The following is a 26,739-nucleotide window of genomic DNA, read 5'->3' on the forward strand; positions in this document are numbered from 1 at the left end:
CAACCTGGGCTTCCATAACACCTCAGCAGTGCCACAAGCCCCCATGCTACGCCGTATTGATGCAGTAATTTATGCAAACGGAGCCCTGACCAAGTATTGAGTGCATATATTGTACATACTTTTCAGTAGGACAACATTTCGGTATTAGAATTTTTTTTTGAAATTGGGCTTATATATTATTCTCATTTTCTGAGACACTAAATTTTGGGTTTTCTTTAACTGTTAGCCGTAATCAGGAAATTTAAATGAAAAAAATGCTGGAAATAAATAGATCACTCTGTGTGTAATTAATTTATATAATATATGGGCTTCACTTTTTGAATTGAATTTCTGAAATAAATAAACTTTTAGATGACATTCTAATTCATTGAGAAGGACTAGTGTGTATATATATATATATGTGTATATATCGGAGACACTTAGATACAAGGCCTATGTGTGATACTGTCTGCTAAGCCCTGTATCTAAGCCTACCACATGGTAGGCTTAGATACAGGACCCCAACAGACAGTAATTTTATACTCGCCCTCCACTTTCCTGAGCAGGGTCCTCTTCGGTTTCGAGCGCAGATTCTGACGCCTTTCAGCGTCACAACATTTTGCGTGGCACACGTGGCATCGTGACAATGAAAGTCGTCCTTACCAGCGCACAGTTGGCAACATTTGAATTTTTTTTGCAGGGACACTTAGGGTGTTGCTTATGGTGGGTGTGTCTTATGTGGGCGTGGTTTATCTAGTGGTGTGACTGAGGCGTAGCTTTCTTCCCAGAATTTCTGCATACAAATAAACAAACAAAAATTTCTGCAGTAGTTTGGCTGACAACTACAATGGTGGCCAGTATCTCTCTAGTTATCTAGTTATATACAGATAGGTGATGTCTCACTTTATCACTAAGGCTAGGTAATATGTGCTGACCATTGCTGGTAGCATAAAAACCAGCGTAGATAGTGCCACTCAGTGCCCCTTGTAGATGATGCCCCACACTGCCCACAGTAGATATTGCTACTGTAATGACAGGGATAGGGAAAACAGACAAGTGAGCCCTAATCTACCCGCCACTCAGTCCCTGCCTACTTGCAACGACCCGCCCTAGGCGACGGGGTACAACTGGGCGACGGTCCCTACACTCAGTAAGTGCACGACAGACAACCAGACAAGGAAACACAGAACAAAGGGAAACGGGGCAGTTGCCCAAGGCAACACCGTGAGCAACAAGAGTAGTAAACGAGCCGAGTCAAACCAGGAGAGTACGAGGTGCCAAACGCAGAGCAGGAGAGTAGTGAACAAGCCGAGTCAAACCAGGAGTGTACGAGGTACCAAACGCAGAGCAGAAGAGTAGTCAGTAAGCCAGGGTCAATACGAAGCAGGGACAAGTAGTTCAAGAAGCTGCAGCAGGGCCAGGAAACCAACAGAGAAGACTCACAAGCAAGGAGGAACAGGAAAGGCAGGTATAAATAGACAGAGGGCGGGAGCTAGCTCCTTCTGGCCAGGATGTGATAGGCTCTCCCACTCCTAAGCCTGCCATCCTGAGTGGTGGAAGATGGAGTCAGTCTCACAGACATAGAAGCAGGTGCAGACTGATTACCTATGGGCGTGGATACAGAAGCTATGCCTGGCAGATCCTTAACAGCTACACACTGCTTCCTATAGATAATACCACACTGCCCTCTGTAGTTAGTGGCCAATAGCCCCTCTTGTAGATATTGCCAAACAAATTATTTTTAGATAGTGCCACACACACCCCTGTAGATAGTGCCAAACAGTCCCCCCTTTATAGTCCGTGCAACACTCCTCTCTGTCACATAGGGTGTGTGGACCCACTAGGCCGTACCGCCTTAACGGTATGGCAGCTGGCCAACAGGTCAAAGTCTATAGTTCGTATAGGTGTACCTGAGGTAGCTTCGGACAGTAGCAAGACAGGCTCGGATGGGACTTAGGCAGCAGGCAGACACCAGGCGTGGTGTAGCAGGACAGGTGTAGTACTCAGCGCAGCACGACTCAACTCAGTACGGCACTTGAACCGGGATAACTCGGGATACAGGTTACAGGTAGCAGGAATGGGAACACTGGGAACGGGAAGACACTAGGAGACCATTTGCATAGACATACTAGGGTAATGACAACAACGCTCAGGCAATGCAGGAAGGGGCAGAGCCCTTCTTATAGTCCAGGGTGCTCTTGGGCTAATTAGGTCTTTAATTCAGGTGCGCACGCTGGCCCTTTAAGAGCGGGCACGAGCGTTTCCACACTCCCCGTTAGATAGTGCCTGGGTGCTACCCAAATAAAAAACAAACCTCTCACAGTCACGTAGCCCCGTTCCCGCGAAGAGTGGAGCTCCTCAGTCACACAGTGCCGACCGGGGGGTGGAGTCAGCAATGTGGGCAGTATTTTCAACGGTGCAGAGTTCGAGACATTCGTCTCACTATGCCTGGGCGAGCATTACTGACTCTGCCCCCACCCCCGTCGGCACTCTCTGAGAGTGAAGACTGCCGCCCACGTCCTTGGCTGCAGAGCACAGTGTGGTAAGGGGGCGTGTGAACCGCTGTGACCCCTATAGCTATGCCACTGGTGGGGGAGGTCCACAGTATTACAATGGTGTTTTCGCTGCCCCCCTTCGAACATCTTATCGGCTGGGGTGCCCAGAATCGGTTCCCCATGAATCAGATATTGATGGCCTATCCCGGTCAATTTTATCTCTTCAGATAACCCTTGTAATGTTTCTTACTGACTATCTGAGTGAAAACAAGTGTCTGTATTGCAATGTACAGTATTTATTGCTATAAAACGATGTAGCTATATGGCGGCACTATGTTTGGCATATACACTACCGTTCAAAAGTTTAGGGTCACTTAGAAATTTCCTTATTTATGAAAGAAAAGCACAGTTTTTTTCAATGAAGATAACATTAAATTAATCAGAAATACACTCTATACATTGTTAATGTGCTAAATGACTATTCTAGCTGCAAACGTCTGTTTTTTAATGCAATATCTACATAGGTGTATAGAGGCCCATTTCCAGAAACCATCACTCCAGTGTTCTAATGGTACATTGTGTTTGCTAACTGTGTTAGAAGGCTAATGGATGATTAGAAAACACTTGAAAACCCTTGTGCAATTATGTTAGCACCGCTGTAAACAGTTTTGCTGTTTAGAGGAGCTATAAAACTGACCTTCCTTTGAGCTAATTGAGAATCTGGAGCATTACATTTGTGGGTTTGATTAAACTCTCAAAATGGCTAGAAAAAGAGAGCTTTCATGTGAAACTCGACAGTCTATTCTTGTTCTTAGAAATGAAGGCTATTCCATGCGAGAAATTGCCAAGAAACTGAAGATTTCCTACAACGGTGTGTACTACTCCCTTCAGAGGACAGCACACACAGGCTCTAACCAGAGTAGAAAGAGAAGTGGGAGGCCCCGCTGCACAACTGAGCAACAAGACAAGTACATTAGAGTCTCTAGTTTGAGAAATAGACGCCTCACAGGTCCTCAACTGGCAGCTTCATGAAATAGTACACGCAAAACGCCAGTGTCAACGTCTACAGTGAAGAGGCGACTCTGCGATGCTGGCCTTCAGGGCAGAGTGGCAAAGAAAAAGCCATATCTGAGACTGGCTAATAAAAGGAAAAGATTAATATGGGCAAAAGCACACAGACATTGGACAGAGGAAGATTGGAAAAAAGTGTTATGGACAGACGAATCGAAGTTTGAGGTGTTTGGATCACACAGAAGAACATTTGTGAGACGCAGAACAACTGAAAAGATGCTGGAAGAGTGCCTGACGCCATCTGTCAAGCATGGTGGAGGTAATGTGATGGTCTGGGGTTGCTTTGGTGCTGGTAAAGTAGGAGATTCGTACAAGGTAAAAGGGATTTTGAATAAGGAAGGCTATCACTCCATTTTGCAACGCCATGCCATACCCTGTGGACAGCACTTGATTGGAGCCAATTTCCTCCTACAACAGGACAATGACCCAAAGCACACCTCCAAATTATGCAAGAACAATTTAGGGAAGAAGCAGGCAGCTGGTATTATATCTGTAATGGAGTGGCCAGCGCAGTCACCAGATCTCAACCCCATAGAGCTGTTGTGGGAGCAGCTTGACCGTATGGTACGCAAGAAGTGCCCATCAAGCCAATCCAACTTGTGGGAGGGCCTTCTGGAAGCATGGGGTGAAATTTTTCCCGATTACCTCAGCAAATTAACAGCTAGAATGCCAAAGGTCTGGAATGCTGTAATTGCGGCAAATGGAGCATTCTTTGACGAAAGCAAAGTTTGAAGGAGAAAATTATTATTTCAAATAAAAATCATTATTTCTAACCTTGTCAATGTCTTGACTAGATTTTCTAGTCATATTGCAACTCATTTGATAAAAATAAGTGTGAGTTTTCATGGAAAACACAAAATTGTCTGGGTGACCCCAAACTTTTGACCGGTAGTGTACATAGGGGAAATGCTAGCAACAAATATGTCTAATGTGCCCATAGATGTCTATTAGGCAGACTTATGGCAAAAGAGTATCCTTTTGGCATACATTTGACTGGCACACTTGAGTATACATTGTCCCAAATATATTGACAAGTATACACAGCAAACAAAACAAAATCGTGTGCCGCACGGTATATGTATTTTTACAATGGGAGTCAATGATATACCTATGCAAATGTATAGACATTCAATTGCAAACATCTGGGATATACTTTTGGTGGCGCTTTAGAAACATGCACGCTGACCTGAATGTGGTGTGCACCTTATGTGTGTCGAGTGGCCATTAATGCAATATTTAAAGAACCATGCAGCAAAAAAACAAGAATCCAATCAGAAAAAAGACGTCTAGATCTTCTCTTACATTCTGCACCTGCAAAGTGAATGAAAGCCTTAGCAGTAATCCTTGGTTACACATGCATGCAAACAAGTTCTGAATGTATGACATATTGACCGAAAAATCACTTTGTGCATATGCCCAGGTTAGTACTGTTAGCAGGGCAGAGTGCGTGAAAAGTAGGGCACGTTGTGTTATCTTTCAGTGGCTGCCTCGTGGCAGTGATTAATGATCAGACATTTGACAGGCTCTGACCTTGCGTTTGTACAACTTCAGTTTACTCAAAGGGAATAATACTGGTCAATAAGATGCTTTATCAAAAATTGTAGTCTGCACGTCCTTACTTCAGAAGCAACGCTTGTCTCTGTAAATCTTGGCTGTGTGATATGACTGCACCATACAATCATTACTAATGCAGTTTCTGCAAAACAATCCAAGTAAGTGACATCCATAATTTGGAGGTAAAAATTCAATTATATTTTAGCTTATTTTGTTGTGTGGTAGCAAGATTTTACCTTTTTAAATAACTTTTTGCTTTTTCATTTTTTTTTATTTTGGGGTGTACATTTTTTGGGTATGATATTTCGGTACATATAAAATAGCATTTAATTTAGATTAATTTTAGAGCGGAATGCAAAATAAATTCAACTTGAATTTTTTTTTTGTTAACGTCATTTTTTAAATACTTTAAACTTTTGTATGGGTTGTAAGTAGGGGTTGTCTGGGCACAGGGCAGTTTTTTTTTATACTAATGATCTATCCACAGGATAGGTCATCAGTATGTGATTAGGGGGGGGGGGTCGGATGGCAGTACCCTGTACCGATCAGCTGTTCCAGCTGCCTGCAGGCACCGATTGTCCATGCCGGCAGCAGATGGCTCCGGTCACAGTATAGTTGTCGTGCTATAGTACTGCAACTCTGCTCCTATTCAATTGAATGGGAGCAGAGTTCCAGTACTGCAGCCCGGCCGCTGTACAGTGTACGGAGCCATCTGCTTCCAACACCGGCAACTGCATAACATTCAGTGCCCGGAGGCAGCCGAAACAGCTGATGGGTGCAGGGTCCGGTTGTTGGACCCCTACCGATCATATAGTGATGACCTATTCTGTGGAAGGGTCATCCGTATGAAAAACCGCCCCGTGCTCGGACAACCCCTGTTTAGGGGACTCCTTTTATGTGTTTGATGTTGTATTTTATTGAAGAGAAACAGTTAAAAAAAAAAAATACTTGCATTTATTATTTTCCGTATAAGTTTTTTTAACTGATTGTTTTATTAAACTTTATTTTTTTAGAAGGGAACTTTGACTTTTAAATGTTATTGTTATGATGCACTCGAATACCTGCACAGACAGGTAATTTCAGGTAAGCCCTAACAGGGATTCTCTCAGGACAGGCCCGGGGGCCTTCGTTTGTCCCTCTTGCATGATGCTATTGTCGCTACTGTTCACGGCATAAAATGGGTTAAACAGTCGGTCACTGCCATAGGGTATCAGCTGTCACTTTTCCTCTGCACAAATGTTGATAAATCTCCCCCATTGTGTAACAATAATTATTTTTTAAAAATTTTATATTTTACTATAAATTTTGTTTTGCAAACATAAAACAGATACAAACAGTACAGATTATTTTTTTTTTATACCTGCTTGAAAGAACATATTTTATTCGGACAAAACAATTAGCTCTTTACCACAGATATGAAGATTATTGCTCGGCAGGAGTATCTTTAAGTCTTCCCATTCTAAAATGTCCCAGATGCATATGTAGAATATATGGTAATGTATTGTTGGCGGAAACATTAGGTAAAGACATCCTAGGCTTGATATTAAAATGATATTGAACTAGAGTTAACGTTTTCAGTGGGATGTTAATATTAATCCTATAAAATAGTACTTAATTTTGTAGGCACAATGCCAAGTGTAAGTGATGTGGAAAACAAATTGTTATTATTTCTCATGTCTTGTCCTGGCACACAGGAAGACATGTCTATAAATATTCACATTCCTGCCTTGATTTAACATTCTCCTGGTGTATGGTACTTGATGGGGAATTTCCAGTTTCCAAAGCTCTCCAACTAGACAACATGACTTAGAGGGATTGTCTTCTTTGAATAATTCCATTTTGTTAGAATGGTTCAGCTGATGATAAGCTGATCACAATATGTCCCAGTGCTGGGAACCCCAGTGATCCGCTGTAGTTTGTCAGGGAACCCAAGAGCAAGTGTTCGATTTCCCTGATGCGTCACCACAGGGTAAAAAGCATTACACAGTTCCAGTTTACATTGAACCAATGGGCTGTGTGCAGGGCCGGCCTTAGGTCTCTACTGCTGCCGTCCACAAATAAATAATATATATATATATATATATATATATATATATATATATACTGTACATACATAAAGACATGCGGCCTCCACCATGCTTCACTGAGGTTATGGTGTTCTTTTGGTGATGTGCAGTGTTAGCTTTGCGCCAAAAATACCTTTTGGAATTATGGCCAAAAAGTTCAATCGTGGTCTCATCAGACCATAACACGTTTTCCCACATGCTTTTGGTAGACTTGATGTAGGTCTTTGCAAAACATAGCCGGGCTTGGATGTTTTTCTTTGTTAGAAAAGCCTTCCGTTTTGTCACCCTACCCCACTGCTCAGACATATGAAGAATACGGGAGATTGTTGTCACATGCACTACACAACTAGTACTTGCCAGGAAGTCCTGCAGCTCCTTTAATGTTGCTGTATGCCTCTTGATAGCCTCCCGGACCAATTTTCGTCTTGTCTTTTCATCAAGTTTTGAGGGACGTCCAGTTCTTGGTAATGTCACTGTTGTGCCAAATGTAATCCACTTCTTGATGACCGTCTTCACTGTGTTCCATGGTATATCTAATGTCTTGGAAATTCTTTGGTACGCTTCTCCTGACTGATGCCTTTGATGTGTTGTAAGCTCTTTACGAACCCTGGCTTTTGCTGTCACATGCAACAAAAAAAATGTCAGGAAAATCCTAATAGAACAGCTGAACTTTATATGGGGTTACTCAGAATCACTTTAAATATTGACAGCTGTGTACTGACTACTATTTAACATGAGTTTAAATGTGATTGGCTAATTCTGAACACAACCACATGCCCAATTCTAAAAGGGTGTTCACACTTATGAAACCACATTAGTGTAGTTTTGTTATTTTTACTTTTCCCCTTTAAATGATTTCAGTTTGTTTTTCAATGGAATTGTACAGATTATGGGTCACATTAAAGATGGAAAAAATTCTGAAATTATTAATCGTGTACTGATTTTTTGACATGACAAAAACCTGGCTCTTCCCTCTGCCTCTGCTTCCTCTGTGTATGTAAGGAGGAGCAGAGGATATAGAGATCAAATGGCCTGCCCAGTGGTGCCGCCCTACATGCGAGGAGGCTGCAGCGCCCTGTGCTCTCGCACAGGTCGCACACCCCTATGGCCGGCCCCCATATTGATGGATGCTCCCTGTAGAGTTTCTCCTCTCTGCTATGGCTAATAGATAAGAATCCTAAACCAGAGGTTTTCTAAACTAGACAACCCTATTAAAAAAAATCCTGTCTAGCTAAGAAGTTTTGATATAGAAATAGATTTTGATTATTCCATTTGCTTTTGTAGCAGCTGCCTGGCGCTGGTTGCTAACGTTAAATGGGTTGTTCAGTTTCAGCAAATGAACGTGTTTTTTTTTTGTATAATTAAACAGTTATACAATTTTCCAATATACTTTCTGTAGTAATTCCTCACAATTTTCAATATCTCTGCTTGCTGTTATTCAATGGTAACATTCATTAATTGTGGTGGATACAATTCTGTCCATGGTCATGTGATGGTTACACAGGCGCACGGCTCATTACAGTTACAGTATGTGTATAAGAGCTGTGTCTTCTAATGATCCCAGCACCTGTGTGTCCATCACATGACCATGTAACGATCCCAGCACCTGTGTGTCCATCACATGACCATGGGCATAATTTTATCCACAGGAAGTAAACAATGAATGTTCCTACTTAATAACAACAAGCAGAGATCTTAAAAACTGTGAGGAGTTAATACAGAAAGTATATGGGAAAATTGTAGAACTTTTTATCATACAAAAACGTAACCTTAATTTGTAGAAAGTGAACAAACCCTTTAACTTTACTGATGATACTCCCTGAGGAACCAACCCATTATTACTTTTACTTTACCAGGTCCAGACCTCTGATGTGTGGTTTATGTAGTAGTGAACCAATTATAAGTGACTGCAGTTTTAAGATATACCCAATTTTAGGGTTCCCAGCAGAGGGACCTCACCAAAAGCATACCATACCATTTTTTGCTGTTCATAGACAGATTCTATTACAGCATGATGATAGCAACCCGGGATTTTCGTTGCTCGCAATATGTCCTTCATTTGACACCATGGTTACCAAGACCTAATGTTACAATATAATTTATACCCCCACACGACCCCTGTTGTGTTTGCTACCTATTCGTATTATTGACATTGGTATGGCTTCTCTTGTGCTGCATCTAAGCTTTGTCATTGCATTCCTCACTTTTTTTTTTTTAAATCCATGAAAACTAATTTTTCCAAGGGAATCTATCAAATGGATTAATGGGAAATTCTGCTGTTAAATCACTTTTTTTTTTTAGATCATCAATTAGATAACATATAGTGCTATGTTCCAATAAATTCCTAATCCTAAAGAAATCTTTTGGATTTAATTTCTCTGAAGATAAACTCTAGCACTGAATGGATGTATAGAGGGATGAATTTCAAGTTTCTTAGAATTAAATTTTTTTAATTGAGCAGATGAATTGTTCTTTCCCCCGTTTATTTTTTATTTTTTATATTGCTATTCTTAAGTATTGTTCTCTGCACAAACATATCTTTTGAGTACATTCCACCAACTACGTGTTTAGTGGCTTTATTCGTGAAACATCTGATTGTATCGAGGTGGAATCCCGTTCACAAGTGTAATTTCTATGTAGACGTTTTTTTACTGCATTTAATTTCCGTTTAATTGTGCTTTATATCGAAGTATGTGTCAAATATAACCTTATTTACGGTTTCCTTGGAAACTGCAGAGCTACAAAGTGTCTGCATCTGTTTGGTGGAGATATGGAATTTTTTCTTGTTGCAGTAAACTCTGTTATATGGTATATGGTGGAGCTTGATCGTCTTTTACAAGACCGTTTTACATAAGCTTGCTAGAATTTCTTGCTAGAATTTTTTTCCCTAGTTTTTGCCTAAGGGGGAGTACACACAGAGTTTTTTTACGAGATTTTTTTACGCGGAAACCGCATCAGAAAACGCACCAAAAAACGGCCGAAGATGCCTCTTATTGATTTTAATGGGAGGTGGGGGCGTTTTTTTCCCGCGAGCGGAAAAACCGTCTTGCGGGAAAAAGAAGGGACATGCCCTATCTTTGGGCGTTTACGCCTCTGACCTCCCATTGACATCAATAGGAGGCAGAGAAAGCATATTTCACTGTGTTTTTTTGCCCATGGCGCTCAATGGCCGCAGGTGAAAAAAGCAGCGAAAATCGGCGTGCAGGCAGAGCAAAATCTGCCTCAAAATTCCAAACGGAATGTGAACTCAGCCTTACGTGCAAAGAGAAAAACTGAGGCTGCATTAGGCTGGGTTCACACTGAGTTTTTTGTAGGAGGAAAATCTGCCCCAAAATTCCGTTTGGTTTCCGCGTCAAAAAACGTGTCAAAAATCTCTGTGTGAACTGGCCCTTAGATTTCACTTGTTTGTTAATGCTTTGTAACAATATTGTATGGCAGAAATATCAACATCTTCAACAATAATTCAATGTTGAGCTTCCCTTTTTGTCTTTTGAACGTCTGCAGATGTCACTCTGGATCAACATTTGAGTAATATTTGAGTTACACCTAATAAAATTTAACAATAGAAGCTTGAGAACGGAGAGATGACATCCCAGAAATTATAACTCCTCTATTATATCTTACATGGTGTTTATCATTAAGGCCTCATGCCCACTTCAGTTATTTTTGCCATGGTGCTATCCGTTTTTGTTTTTTTTCATTTATATGGAGCCAGACTGCACACGCAAGCCATCCGTGTGCGGTCCGTCTTTCACGGATCCGTCATTAACGGCCATACGATGGCCAACGGAAATGTGCATGACGCCTAAGTGTTCATGACACTCTAACCTTGCATTGTATTATTGTATTAATCAAAACACACCAACAATTAAACCTTAAAACATTCAGGTACGACAACAGTTATCTTAAGGCCTCATGTACCCGGACATATCATGGCTCAATATAATGTTCATATTATGCTCTGTAATAGAGCACCATACGGGGACGCACCATGCAGCGGCACATGAAGGGCCTATGGAGTATGAAGCTGCAGGGACTCTGTATGCCTCCATTCACATTGTACCTTAATATCCCATTCACCCCAACATCCCTCAGGTTATATTTACAGCGGTGCAGTAAACTAGGCTCTATGGTGCTGTTGACTGGGTCTTCACACTGTAAATCTGCCTTAGTCCCTGTGCCTGCAGAACTGATATTAAAGGGGTAAGGTCGTCATAGGTGAATTTCCAGACTAACAAAATAGTGCCAGTGTAGGGTTAAAAAAGTCCCTATTCTATTAGTGAGGGGGAAAAAAAACGCCCAGAGACCACCTTATTCCACTCATGCCAGTTCTGTTGGTACAGAGGAAGATGTAGAAGTCAACCAGTGTAAGCATTTTTCAAACAGCACCCCAAATCTCAGTTTTCTAGACCCGTGTGTTTGTTATCTTGAGGACTTGGGGTATGCTGTAAGGAAAACTTACTGTGGAGAGACATTCTCTTCTGTTGCTCATGATGTGATGTCTGTAGGTTTGGCAGACCTTGCTAACCATTCACCATGGGATGTAGTTTGATGTTTTTTAATGCACCCCTGTATTTTGTTTTCTCCCTCTCACAGATTCTTCCACCATAGCAATAAGAAACACATTTGCCTAACATGCGCGTATGATGTGTGGTAACTACATGTAAAATAAATGTAAAGGTGATAGATACATGTAATGTCTATGGGCTATGGCTGGCTTTAGAGGTCATATAGAAGAATTATCTGTCAGGTAAAGGAAATAAACTGTATGCGCAGATCACAAAATCAAAGAGGGAAACTGTCCTTTTAAAAAAAACAACTTGTTTTTCAGACACGTTTATACAATTTCAGGGCACACCGGTCCTTATTTTTTCCATAGTCCTTCTGAAAGACGTGTTTAGAAATGGACGCATGCAGCATTGTTTGTCATGTTTCCCTTATTGCACAGAATTGCAGGATATATAAACCTTGTATAATCTGATAGTTAGGACTGGCATGCTTTATTTTTTTTGCAGTTTCCTATTGTTATTATGTGTCAGGCTGTTGCCTATCAACAAGCAACAGTGCCAGCAGGTGACTACTTTGATCTACATGCACCTGTTGAAACTATTGTGACAAGCGCCATATTTATAAAGGACATGCACCTTTACTAATCTTGTCCTGCGTCATGTTTGACATCTTTAAATAAAGAGTCAAAGAATATGCAACAGTTATTATAAGTATAACAGCCTTGAGGTGATGTAAAGAATAGAAGTTTGTCTATTGTGACATAAGTTATGTTTTATGTACTATGTAGCTTTCACTATCTTGATAAATTTGGCGCACGTTCTGCTAAATTAATGGACACCCTTCTCCAAAGACCAAAGGTCATGGGAAGGGTGGGAAGGGGTAAGCTTACTCCAGGCCCTTCTATTCTGGGTGCCAAAACATGGCACCATAATAAGAGCCCTTTTTGATCAATTCTTCTATGTGCGCCAATGCCATAATGTATGCCATAAACATCTATGATGGGAAATCCATAGGTCCCATATACACTGTATATATACAGACGGGTCCACCCTTACCTTTGCTTGAATTTGGTTAAGGACTACATATCGCAACATGTTAGCAAGATCCTTGACGGGCAGCAATTCATATCACAACCACCGGATGGGCACACAAAGACACGTAGCATAGACATCTCGTGACAGAGTATCGCAAAACTATGTTTTAGGATATGTTAAAATAAGAGAGAAGATAAGGAAAGACACATCTGTATATAAGTTTGTGTGTGCGCGTGTGCGTGCGTGCGTGCGTATATATACTGCTTATGCATGGCTCCAACTATTGATATCGATTCACTGAAAGTGCTTACAATGTGCAGCTTAGCAAGTTCAGATAAGTGTCCATTTTTATTTATGAAGTGTGAGGGCAGGTATTTGACAACACAGTTATTTTACACAATTGAATCCTCCTCAGGGATGGAAACACTGCGAACTTTATACATAAATCACTCTCAGAATTGTGCTTTGTATCACTGCATCCATTTGAGCTGCAGCTGATTTATCCTGTTGTCACTTGCAATCTATGTCATGTACATTTAATCATTCCGTAAATCATACTTGCTGCGTTCTGACATTGATGCATGCGGGCTTGATGGAGAAATTCCAATATATGTACAGTTTACGTTATCATGTGTGAATAGAAAACAAACATGGCGGTCACATGGATTGTATGCTATATAGTTGTGTTTGTGTGTGTGTGTGTGTGTGTGTGTGTGTATATATATATGTTTAGCAACAGTAGAGAATGCACACCTTATATATGGTATCTGAGGGGGCAAGCTGCCATTTTTCTTTATGCAAACTGTGTATATCATTGAAATGTATTCACATCATATTTGGGATCCAAAAATGATCATGAGGACTAAAAGTAAAATGATTGGTTCTAACTGATGGAAATGTTTTCCAACACTTACATGTTTTTTTTCTGTCATTGCTAGTTTAAGAATACAACTATTTAATCACAAGGGGCATGTGCAACAATTAGGGTGAATTCACATGCAGCAGATTTTCTTGCAATAAAAATGCATGCTAAATCTGCATCAAATCTACACTGTGTGAACAAGGATTTATGCAAGTTCACACGTAGGTAAAAACACTGCGGAAATTTCACCGAGTTTTCGCAACATAAATTGACATGATGCAGATAGAAAATTCATACAGCAAGTCAGCTTTCGCTGGTCTTTTGTGCTGTATTTTTCTGCAGCTTTTGAATGAGATTTGTCGAAATATCATCAACTTTGCTGCTACTTTAATACGCTGCTGAATTTCCACATAGAAAATACGGGCAGATATTCAGCAGTATTTGCGCTACGTAAGAACTTGCCTTTAGAAGGAGGAGGGAAGAAATTTCACAAACTGACTTGTTGCAAAGGTGGCATCCTATTACAGTACCGTGCTGGAATTCAGTGATCTCTTTAGAACGATCCATTCTATCTCAAATGTTTGTAAAGGCGACTGCATGACTAGCTGCTGGATTTTATACACCTGTGGCCAGGGCCGATTCTAACTTTTTTGCTGCCTGAGGCGAAAATTAAAATGTCACCCCCCAGATCTTGATTGACATCCTCCTGGCTGTTCTACATCGCTATCAGCCTCGCAAATAAAATAAATCATACCACCCATTATCTCACTGCAGATCATACAGTGACTACAGTACTGATTAGAGGCAGAATAAACATTTACATTAAGTGACTCACAGGAGACGATTTCTCAGATTCTAGTTGTTCTTTTTCTCTTTTCTTCTCCATCCGGTCCAAACCTCTTTGATTACTTCTCCCAGCTATGGCCCATTTCTGCAATTTGCCGCTCAGATGTCTTAAGTTTCTCACTTTTCAAACATTTCTGCACCTATAAACGAAGATAAAATTCTCATGGTGCCACACACTAGGCCCATAAATATAATAGCGCCATACACTGTGTCCCTGATTATAATCGCACCATACACTTTGTCCCCCCACACACACACACAGTGCCCCCTGTAGATAGTGCCCCCTGTAGACTGCCCCATATACATAGTGCCTCCTGTAGATACTGCCACATAGTGCCCCCTGTAGATAGTGCCCTACATAGAACCCCCCTGTAGATAGTGTTGCCCCGTAGATAGTAACCCCTGTAGATAGTGCCTCACATATAGCCCCTCTGTAGCTATTGGTCCACATATAGCCCCCACATATAGCCCCCCTGTAGATAGTGCCCCAAATATAGCCCCCACCTGTAAATAGTGCTTCACATTTAGCCCGCACCCCCTGTAAATAGTGCTCCACATATAGCCCCCACATATAGCCCCCCTGTAGAAAGTGCTCCACATATAGCCCCCCTGTATATAGTACCCCACATATAGCGCCCTGTAGATAGTGCTCCACAAAAAGTCCCCACTATCGCCCCCAATTGATAGTGCTCCACATATAACCCCCTGTAGATAGTGCTCCACATATAGCCCCCCTGTAGATAGTGCTCCACATATAGCCCCCACCTGTATATAGTGCTTCACATATAGCCCCCAACCCCCTGTAGATAGTGCTCCACATATAGCTCCCACATATAGCCCCCCTGTAGATAGTGCTCCACATAAAGCCCCTCTGTAGATAGTGCTCCACATATAGCCCCTCACACTAACGGAAAAAGACAACTTTACATAATCACCTAAACCCATTCCCGCGCTGTCCTCTTGCAATGCAGTCCTGCTCTCTTCTGAGCAGGTCTGCTGGGGCTAAACGACGTCATCGCGCCGTTTGCGTCATTTAAAGGTGCTGAGTGCCAGGGCATGTCATTCTGCCCTGCCAATCAGCGCCTTTCAACAACGCAAGTAGCGTGATGCCGTCATCGCGCTGCTTGCATCATTGAAAGGAGCTGATTGGCAGGGTGCCTTGCGCTGTAATTCAGCGACACAAGCGGTGCAAAGCGCGATGACATCATCGCGCCTCTTACGTCACTGAAAGGGGCTGAATAGCACTTATGCATGTTATTGTATCTGCATCCTATAGACACAGTGTAACGACGGGGGTAGGGAAACGAACAAGTGAGCCCTAATCTACCCGCCACTCTGTCCCTGCCTACTTGCAACGACCCGCCCTAGGCGACGGGGTACAACTGGGCGGCGGTCCCTACGCTCAGTAAGTGCACGAGACAAACATACAAGGGAATAAAAAGCAAAGGGAAAGGGGCAGTTGCCCACGGCAACACCGTGAGCAACCAGAGTGGTGAACGAGCCAAGTCAAACCAGGAGAGCACGAGGTACCAAACGCAGAGCAGGAGAGTAGTCAGTAAGCCAGGGTCAGTATGGAGCAGGATCAAATAGTTAGGAGCTGTAGCTGGGCCAGGAAACCACACGAGAAGAATCACAAGCAAAGGAGGAACAGGAAAGGCAGGTATAAATAGACAGAGGGCGGGAGCTAGCTCCGTCTGGCCAGGCTGCGATAGGCTCTCCCACTCCTAAGCCTGCCATCCTGAGTGGTGGAAGATGGAGTCAGTCTCAGAGACGTAGATTCAGGTGCAGACTGATTACCTATGGGAGTTAACCCCGAAGCTGTGCCTGGCAGATCCTTTACAGTACCCCCCCTTTTATGAGGGGCCACCGGACCCTTTCTAAGTGGACCTGGTTTACTGGGGAAACGAAGGTGGAACTTCCTGACCAATACCCCAGCGTGAACATCCTGGGCGGGTACCCAAGTCCTCTCCTCAGGCCCGTATCCTCTCCAATGGACCAGGTACTGGAGGGAGCCTTGGACCATCTTGCTGTTAGGGATCTGCCAGGTACTACGTCTAGGTATACTCCTGGGATTAATCAATCCACACCTGAGGCCAGACCTGTTCAACTGACACCATCTCCCACCAACCAGGGTGGCAGGCTCAGGAGTGGGAGAGCCTATCGCAGCCTGGTCAGTCGGAGTTAGCTCTGCCCCCTGTCCTTTATTACCTGCTGTGTTCTCTTCCTCAGTGCTTGTAATTCTTCTGCAATCCTGGCCTCACTGCTGCTTGCTCCAGCCTGCTTCTGCCGTGCTTCTGCCTTGCTGCAGTTCCGCTTAACCTGCTTTGCTTTGCCCCTGGCTTGCTTCCTTCTCCGTGCTCACTTTGGTATACTCCACTTCATCCTGGTCCTGACTACTCATTCACCACTCCGTTTCCTCGCGGCGTTCCGTGGCTACTGCCCCTTCCCTTGCGTGTTCCCTGTTTGTTCTCCCGTGCACTTAGACAGCGTAGGGACCGCCGCCCAGTTGTACCCCGTCGCCTAGGGCGGGTCGTTGCAAGTAGGCAGGGACAGGGCGGTGGGTAGATTAGGGCTCACTTTCCCTTCACCTCCTTCCTGCCATTACACTTGCTGTCCACAATCTTGGCCACCTCGAATTCCACCCCCTCAGGGGTGAGAACGGGAACAGGAGGTTTCCTCGAGGGAGCCAAGGACGGGGAGCAGCGTTTAAGGAAGGAGGCATGAAACACGTCGTGTATACGAAAAGATGGGGGTAACTCCAGCCGGAAGGAGACAGGATTGAGGACTTCAATGACCTTATACGGCCCAATAAACCGGGGAGCAAACTTCTTGGACGGGACCTTAAGACGCAAGTTCCTAGACGATAACCACACCAGACCCCCGACCATAAACAAGGGGTTAGCAGAACGTTTTCTATCAGCATGAGTTTTTTGTACGCTCTGGGACGCCTCTAGGTTCTTCTGAACCTGGGCCCAGACTGTGCACAGTTCCCGATGAACGACCTCTACTCTACCTCGGGATTGTTGGAACTACCAGGTGAAACGGAGGAGAACCGTGGATTAAACCCAAAATTACAGAAAAAGGGGGAGACCCCTGACGAGTTACTGACCCGGTTATTAAGGGAAAATTCGGCGAGGGGAATGAATGAGACCCAATCATATTGACAGTCAGAGATAAAACACCTTAAATATTGTTCTAGAGATTGATTAGTCCTCTCAGTTTGGCCATTGGTTTCAGGATGGAAGGCAGAGGAGAAGGACAGATCAATCTCTAACTTTTTACAGAAGGCTCTCCAAAACAAAGAAACAAATTGTACCCCTCTGTCCGAAACAATATTGACAGGGACCCCATGGAGACGCAGGATGTGTTTGACAAACAAGGTAGCTAACGTCTTGGCGTTGGGTAGTTTCTTGAGGGGCACAAAGTGGCACATCTTACTGAAGCGGTCTACTACCACCCACACCACCGACTTGCCTTGGGATGGAGGCAAATCGGTGATAAAATCCATGGAGATATGGTCCAAGGTCTCTGTAACACCTTCAGTGAGACAGGTTGGACCCATTCCGCCACAGCCTGAACCTTGGCGGGGTCCATGCGGAATTCATGAGGAGTGAGGATTTGACCCAAAAATGGTATCTCCTGTACCCCAAACACACATTTTTCGGTTTTTGCAAACAGTTTGTTTTCCCGAAGGACCTGGAGCACCTTCCTGACATGCTCAATGTGGGAGGACCAGTCCTTGGAAAACACCAGTATGTCATCAAGGTACACTACAAGAAATATCCCCAGGTAATCTCTCAAAATCTCATTTATGAAATTCTGGAAGACCGCCGGAGCATTACACAACCCAAAGGGCATGACGAGGTATTCGAAATGACCTCCGGGTGTGTTAAACGCAGTCTTCCACTCATCCCCCTCTTTGATGCGGATAAGGTAATACGCCCCCCGTAGATCAAACGTAGAGAAACATTGGGCCCCCTGAACCTGATTAAAGAGATCAGGAATCAAAGGAAGGGGATACTGGTTCCTTACAGTGACCTTATTCAGGTTACGGTAGTCAATGCATGGCCTAAGACCACCATCCTTCTTCCCTACCAAGAAGAAGCCAGCACCTACCGGAGAAGTAGAGGGGCGAATGTAACCCTTGGCCAGGCATTCCTGGATATACTCTCTCATGGCTTCACGTTCGGGACAAGAAAGATTAAATATCCTACCCTTAGGAAGCTTAGCTCCTGGTACCAATTCGATAGCGCAATCGTATTCTCTATGAGGAGGTAACACTTCGGAGGTCTCCTTAGAGAAAACATCAGCGAAGTCCTGAACAAACTCAGGTAGCGTGTTCACCTCCTCAGGGGGAGAAATAGAATTAACAGAAAAACATGACGTCAAACATTCATTACCCCATTTGGTAAGCTCCCCAGTATTCCAGTCAAACGTGGGATTATGCAACTGCAACCAGGGAAGGCCTAAAACCAAATCGGACGATAATCCCTGCATCAACAGTACAGAGCACTGCTCCAAATGCATGGAGCGAACAAGGAGTTCAAAAACAGAGGTATACTGTGTAAAATAACCATTAGCAAGAGGAGTGGAGTCGATACCCACTATTGGGACAGGTTTAGGCAAATCAATCAAAGGCATAGCAAGAGACATAGCAAATTCCACAGACATGATATTAGCAGAGGACCCTGAATCCACGAAGGCACTGCCGGTAGCAGACCTACCACCAAAAGAGACCTGAAAGGGAAGCAAGATCTTATTACATTTCATATTTATGGGAAATACCTGTGCGCCCAAGTGACCTCCCCGATGATCACTTAGGCGCGGAAGTTCTCCGGCTGCATTCTTACGCTTAGGACAGTTGTTCACTTGATGCTTGTCATCCCCACAGTAGAAGCAGAGACCATTCTTCCTGCGGAAATCTCTACGTTGTTGGGGGGACACGGAGGCCCCGAGTTGCATAGGTACCTCTGAGTCTTCCGGGGAGGAACGAAGCAACGGAACCTCGGGAGGCATCATGGGGGAGTCGGAGGAGAAAACACATAAACGTTCACGTTGTCGTTCCCTGAGACGTCGGTCAAGTCGTACCGCTAAAGCCATAACCTGGTCTAGGGAGTCAGAAGAGGGATAGCTAACTAGCAGGTCTTTCAGGGCATTCGACAGACCCAACCTAAACTGGCACCTTAAGGCAGGGTCATTCCACCGAGAAGCTATGCACCACTTCCTAAAGTCAGAACAATACTCCTCAACAGGTCTCTTACCCTGACGTAAGGTCACCAGCTGACTCTCGACAAAGGCAGTCCTGTCAGTCTCGTCATAAATGAGTCCGAGAGCAGAAAAGAAATGATCAACGGAGGAAAGTTCAGGGGCGTCAGGAGCCAAGGAGAAGGCCCACTCTTGGGGCCCTTCCTAGAGCCGGGACATAATTATACCCACCTGCTGGTTCTCAGAACCTGAGGAATGAGACTTTAAGCGAAAGTAAAACCTACAACTCTCCCGAAAGGAGAGAAAAGTCCTCCGGTCCCCTGAGAACCGGTCGGGCAACTTGAGGTGGGGTTCAGGAGGTGAGGTGAGGGGAACTACCAAGGTAGCATCAGGCTGGTTGACCCTCTGAGCCAGGGCCTGGACCTGTAGGGAGAGACCCTGCATTTGCTGAGCCAGGGTCTCAAGGGGGTCCATAGTGGTGTCAGGGACCAGGGTAGACTAGGTATGTGCTTGTGATTATGTAACGACGGGGGTAGGGAAACGAACAAGTGAGCCCTAATCTACCCGCCACTCTGTCCCTGCCTACTTGCAACGACCCGCCCTAGGCGACGGGGTACAACTGGGCGGCGGTCCCTACGCTCAGTAAGTGCACGAGACAAATATACAAGGGAATACAAAGCAAAGGGAAAGGGGCAGTTGCCCACGGCAACACCGTGAGCAACCAGAGTGGTGAACGAGCCAAGTCAAACCAGGAGAGCACGAGGTACCAAACGCAGAGCAGGAGAGTAGTCAGTAAGCCAGGGTCAGTATGGAGCAGGATCAAATAGTTAGGAGCTGTAGCTGGGCCAGGAAACCACACAAGAAGAATCACAAGCAAAGGAGGAACAGGAAAGGCAGGTATAAATAGACAGAGGGCGGGAGCTAGCTCCGTCTGGCCAGGCTGCAATAGGCTCTCCCACTCCTAAGCCTGCCATCCTGAGTGGTGGAAGATGGAGTCAGTCTCAGAGACGTAGATTCAGGTGCAGACTGATTACCTATGGGATTTAACCCCGAAGCTGTGCCTGGCAGATCCTTTACACACAGGTACAATTATAATGCAGGCGGGTGTGGTGGCGATAGTGGCTGGTTTACGTGGCGCCGCCGCCTACTCAGATAGGTAACAGGCCGCCTCCTGAGGCGAGATGCTCACCTCGCCACATAGACGGTGCGGCCCTGCCTGTGGCAATGGGACTGAATGAAACACCTGAATTTAATGATGTAGAGGTGTGTCCCAATACTTCTGTTCATATTGTTTATCTTTACGTAATCACCAGAAATGTATGGACTGAAGATCATCTTCTTAGTCTATTAGTAAAAAAAAAAAACAAGACCCCCTAAATGGGACTATCAGGTAGCACATACTCACTCTCATTGTAAGAGGGGGTGATAACATAAGGAAAAGTTCCTGTATCGCCTTCCCCTAGGGTCACTGTACTGGGAAGAGATATCAGTAACGGGCCATGATCTTTCCTCCTGGTCTAACTTGCAGCTTCCCCCTCCCCTCCAAAGATTAAAAACCAAACTTTTCATGCTGCTCCCTGACTTCAAATGAGTGCTGCGCCCCGAATATTGCACCAAGAAAATTGAGCCTGGTATCATTTAAAAGCTTGGCTTTAATATGAGAACAGGATCTAAGCTCTTGCTCCAATATTCTACCCACAGTAAGCTTTTACAGTCATGACTTATTACATACAGCACATCCTTGGCAGTGAAAGAGTTAACAACCAGTGTTTTCCAGTGGTAACAAATTGGAATCCTGGTCAAATCAACCCTGGATCCAGTAATGGCACTGACCCCAAAAAAAATTGTTACAATATTTCAAATGTGTTTTTTTTCTTTAGTGAACTCTTAGAATTTCAAACCGATGATTTATTACTGAATTGTGAGTTTATAAAATACTTTTAGTATTTTCCGTGTCATTGAATTGTACAGATTGTCTAACTATTTAGTGTTCTCTGGAAATGTAGTAATACACACATTCTTAATTTTTCAGTTTATAATTACAGCCTGTGTGACATCACTTTTTTATATCAATCCTAGGACTCGAATCTTGTGTATCCTGTTGTCCTCAAAATGGACCCTAATGGATTTTTCCTGCACTGGGTGGATCAAAACAAGGTAAGCAAGCTCATTTTTATTTTCTGGTCATGTTAATGTAGCCAAGGTGTTCTTGTGTACCTGGACCTGAAGCCACATGCCTAGTGTTTATACTGTTTGTGTGATGCAGCTTTTATTGATACTTTACAGTTGATTTAAATGGTCACTAACTTTTCAACAAACAAATCGTACAAGCAAATATAAGAAGCATTGTAATTTACTGAAAAACTGAGAATTAGAGTTCGAGCCAACAGAGGGGAAAACTGCTAAAAAATGCAGAATACAAGTCATAAAATGGCCAGAAATTATTCCTCATGTACAAACATACGACAGCTTATTCTGAAGAGTCACCTGAATGGTTAGGTACGATTTAAGACATGGGAGATTTACACTATATGCTCACTAGACTTTTTGGTTATATACTTCACTTCATTGTCATGTGTCTTGATGTTTGAAGAGGTTGCCTCACTTTGACCTCACTTTGACCTCTACTATTAGGCAGAATGGAGACCCTCTAACAAACAGCGGCTCTGGCTCTAGCTCATCTACGTATTACACGGTCGACCATTCATTTGAATGGCCAGCATGTATTGCTATATTTCCCCTACAATGTGTCGCGATCTGTGGGTATGTGAACACACTGGGCCGTACCGCCTTAGTGGGATAGCAGCTGGCCAAACAGTGTACCAAGTCGATGTGTATATAGTCCAAGCACAAGGGTGCCTGTAGCAGTTCAGACAGTAACAACGGCTAGGCTCAGATGGGACCTTGGCAGCAGACACCAGGCGTGGTGTAATACATCAGGCGTGACCGGCGGCACAACACGACTATAACTTTCTAAGGCACAGGAACAAAGGTAGCACGGGACACGGAATACAGGTAGCAGGTACGGGAACACTGGGAACAGGATAACACTAAGGGAGACAACAACGCTCAGGCAATGAGTGAAATGGTAGAGCCCCTTTTATAGTCCAGGGTGATCATGGGCTAATTAGAGATTATTTTAATGTGCGCGCACTGGCACTTTAAGGCTGGGCGTGAGCACGCGCACACCCAGTGAAGCAAGGCGGAAGTGAGTGCTGGCATCTCCTAAGAAGGAGATGCTGGCCAGCACTCACAGAATCAAGGCCGCGGCCCTCTTCTCCCACTCTTCACACACTGATCGCAACACCGCAGAAGAAATGCCTCCTGATCTGACCCCCTTAGACTTTTATCTTTGGGGTCATCTGAAGGCAATTGTCTATGCTGTGAAGATACGAGATGTGCAGCAACTGAAACTACGGATACTGGAAGCCTGTGCTAGCATTTCTTCTGCAGTGTTGCTATCAGTGTGTGAAGAGTGGGAGAAGAGGGTTGCATTGACAATCCAACACAATGGGCAGCACTTTGAACACATTTTATAAGTGGTCAGAAACATGTAAATAACTCATGAAAGAACAAAGTAACGTTAAAACCAAGCACACCATTGTTTTTCTTGTGAAATTCTCGATGAGTTTGATGTGTCACATGACCCTCTTCCCATTGAAAAAACTAAAGTTGGATACAAAATGGCCGACTTCAAAATGGCCGCCATGGTCAGCACCCAGCTTGAAAAGTTTCCCCCCTCCCATATACTAATGTGCCACAAACAGGAAGTTAATATCACCAACCATTCCCATTTTATTTAGGTGTATCCATATAAATGGCCCACCCTGTATATATATATATATATATATATATATATATATATATATACACACACACACACACACACACACACACTTATTTATGTCCATTTGACTGCATTAAAAAATTAGAACAATCTTAGCCGAGGGAGAAGGAAAACACTCTCTATGGTATTTTGGGATACCTGACCTGACAAAAGGACCGGTGCGGTCCTGAAATTCGTAGTCTGCATGAATAAAGTAGCTATTTCATTTTATACATCTCATCTGTAATTACTAGCCTGGCGCCATTGCCATGATACTGCATGAACTTTTTCTTATATTTGCCCATTGTCTTTATATGGATTTATTTAAATAACTGGCAGCTGCAGGATTTATCTATATCTATATATGCTCTTATACTCTGTTGCCTTGGAGAATATAAATTTTATTGCTGAAAGTCTGAATTTTTGGTCTTGTGCAAAGTGAAGCAAATATCACATACATTTTTTTTTTTTGTATTATAATGATTTATTTTTTGTGTGTTTGGTATCTTGTAGCTTAAATTAGAAGTTAGACCTACCATACATGGTTGAACTGTAGCCTGCCTGTACTATCAGAAAGGAATCCAGTCTTTATAGAGGGAAATAATGAGCAGCACTTGTTATTGTACAAGAAGATATCGCATCATGTTGAAAAACTGTAAGATGAAAAAGATGGCAAGATCAATCAGATCTAAGTAGTGGTGATCAGGGGTTCCTGATGGCGTTAAGGGATGTACAGATGTCTCATTGCTTATCAGTATTACTGGGACATCTCCCAATACATTGCCTACTTAAAGTGGTTTTCCAGTTATAGCATTTATCAGTTAGGAGATCACATCGGTGGTGGTCCAGGAGCTGGGACTGGTCCTGACAGCCATTTGTAGCCATGCATCACTTTTAGATTTCTGTAACTCCCATCGCTATCAGTGACTTGGGGTCAGTAAATAGGTAACATCTCTAAATTTACTATGGGTAGCATAACGTTTTGTTTGGGCCAATAATCGGGCAAACGTTCAATCTTATGAAGGCTCGTTCCAGATCATTGCCAGGGCGACGATCAGCCGATGAACGAGCAAACGCTCGTTCAACGGCTTATTGTATTGTTTATGCAGCATGAAATATTATCATTGTCGGCAGCACATCTCCCTGTGTAAACAGGGAAGTGTACTGCCGACAGGATAGAAATGTATGGGGACAAGTAATTGTAGTAACGATCGCTCGTCTCCATGCATTGTTACTTGTGAAAGGATCAAGAAAGCGCCAATCAACAAGCTGTCTCGTTGATAGGCGCTCGTTTACACAGTTCACGATGGGCCATGTAAGAGGACCCCAAGTCTACTCTGAAGACCGTGGTAGATGGTGTTTAATTTTCTTCCATTCGGGCAACAGAAAGCACAATAAATCATGAAGCTTCAGGATATCAAGACAAGAGGCAAAATGTGCAGGAACAAGAAAGCTTGTGTGTTGTGTGCTATCTCCATGTTAAGACATTGTGTGGCTTGCAAGGTAAGCTTTAGGTGTATTCAGTCAAATATGATATAGATGAGGTATTGTAACCTATATGCTAAAATAAGAAAAATATAAATATTGTGAACTATTTTATAGAAAGTTTTTAAAGGGGTGCCACATATATTTTGAATAATTTTAATGTGATGTTAAATGATTTGTTAGCCTAAAATATCATGTTATTGTTGTATTTTCTCCCTAGTTACACAAAACATTTATCCAGTAAAAAATAAAAACTTTCTGAATTCTGCGGCAATTCTAGTACAGCCTGCAAGATCATATCACACTTACTACTTCTACTTCTTCCCCTCACCCCTATTAGTACGAGCTTTAATAGGTGCAGAGGCTGCTGTAATCACAGGACTTTATTAATTAGCAAGTTCCCTTAGCAAACACACAAACAATTTTTAATTCCATGAATGGGTAAGATTCATGTTGTTTTAGTTATTTATTGTCTAGATTTAACTACTCCTTCAGCTGACATCAACAGGTAGGTATTAAAATAATTCCGTAATTCATGTCTCCTACTCTACACCATATGGGAATGAATGGAGTGGGAAGCCTGCAAGATTAAAGACAATATATCGCATAAAGCAGTATTTTTTTACTTCTAGATTGGTCATTTGAATTTGAATTTAGACACAGATGTATATCCTAACAGGTTTTTTAAGTACTATAGATCACTGGAGGTAAGCTTTAACAGTGCAATACATTTAGCAGCAGTAAAATGGACATTAATTCATGTCCCGACCAAAGAACACACTGGTTTGGATCCTCACTCACCATTCTATTTATACCCCCTCTTTATACATTGCTTACTAATCCTATTTAGTATAAATATATAAAGCATCCATTGAGTCGGAGAAGGCTTCTCTGATTTAGATAAAATCTCGCTCTTCAATTACGTCAGTTCGATTTTAGGTGCCACCAAATGACTTGTGTAATCTGTGTTTTTTGTTTGGTTTATCAAATGTGACATTTAATTCATTTTCTTTACTTACTGAATCTGAGTTTTTCATCATATTAATTCGGTTTGCCCTTCAACCGGCCTTTGAAATCATTATTTTCTTCATTATGTCTCCTTTTCATTCTGCAAGGTCATGATTTGTATGTTCATGGTGATTATTTACCATGGTGTAAGCACAGTTCTGGCTTCCTATACATTGTTTAAGGTACAGTTGGTGGTATACTATTATTCTGCATATTTTCTATGCCTGATATTTATTTTTGTACAACTGGTTTACAAATCACATCTAATGTACCCAAAATAATTACATGAAAGATTATAGTGTTATTGTTATCTGTCACGATGCGGGGTGTGGACCCACTGTGCAGTACCGCGTAGCGGGATGGCAGCTGGTCAAACAGGTATAGTACAAAGTCTATAGTCCATAAAGGGTACCTGTGGCAACTCGGACAGTAGCAAGGCAGGCTTGGCTGGGACCAGGCAGCAGGTAGACGTCAAGCGTGGAGTAGCAGAACATGACAACAGCTTTAGCACGGCACTTGACCAGGACAGCACAGGATACAGGATACAGGAAACACTTGGAAACTGGAAGACACTAGGACACCCTTTGCATGACAAACTTTGGGTAACGAACAACGCTCATGCAGAGCCCTTTTTGTAGTCCAGTAGCATTCTGGGCTTGATGCAGGCCTCCTGCAATTATGCGCACACTGGCCCTTTAAGACCGTGCACCCGCGGCGCGCGCGCCCTCCGGAGACCGCCTCGATTCCAGGAAGTGAGTGCCGGTGCCTCACAGGAGGACGACGCTGCAGGGAACTCACA

At 43.2% G+C, this 26,739-nt stretch overlaps 1 protein-coding gene across 1 annotated transcript in view; it reads left to right on the forward strand.

Annotated features, from left to right (window-relative positions):
* The window catches only part of PLCB1 (phospholipase C beta 1), a 612,909-nt gene that overhangs the window by 18,335 nt on the left and 567,835 nt on the right, over window positions 1–26,739 (forward strand). The window contains exon 2 of the mRNA XM_075863061.1: window positions 21,701–21,778. Within this exon, the coding sequence (XP_075719176.1) occupies window positions 21,701–21,778 (78 nt within the window). The remainder of the gene's footprint in view (window positions 1–21,700; window positions 21,779–26,739) is intronic.

Source organism: Rhinoderma darwinii, chromosome 4 (genome assembly GCF_050947455.1).
Source record: "Rhinoderma darwinii isolate aRhiDar2 chromosome 4, aRhiDar2.hap1, whole genome shotgun sequence".
Taxonomy (NCBI): Eukaryota; Metazoa; Chordata; class Amphibia; order Anura; family Rhinodermatidae; genus Rhinoderma; species Rhinoderma darwinii.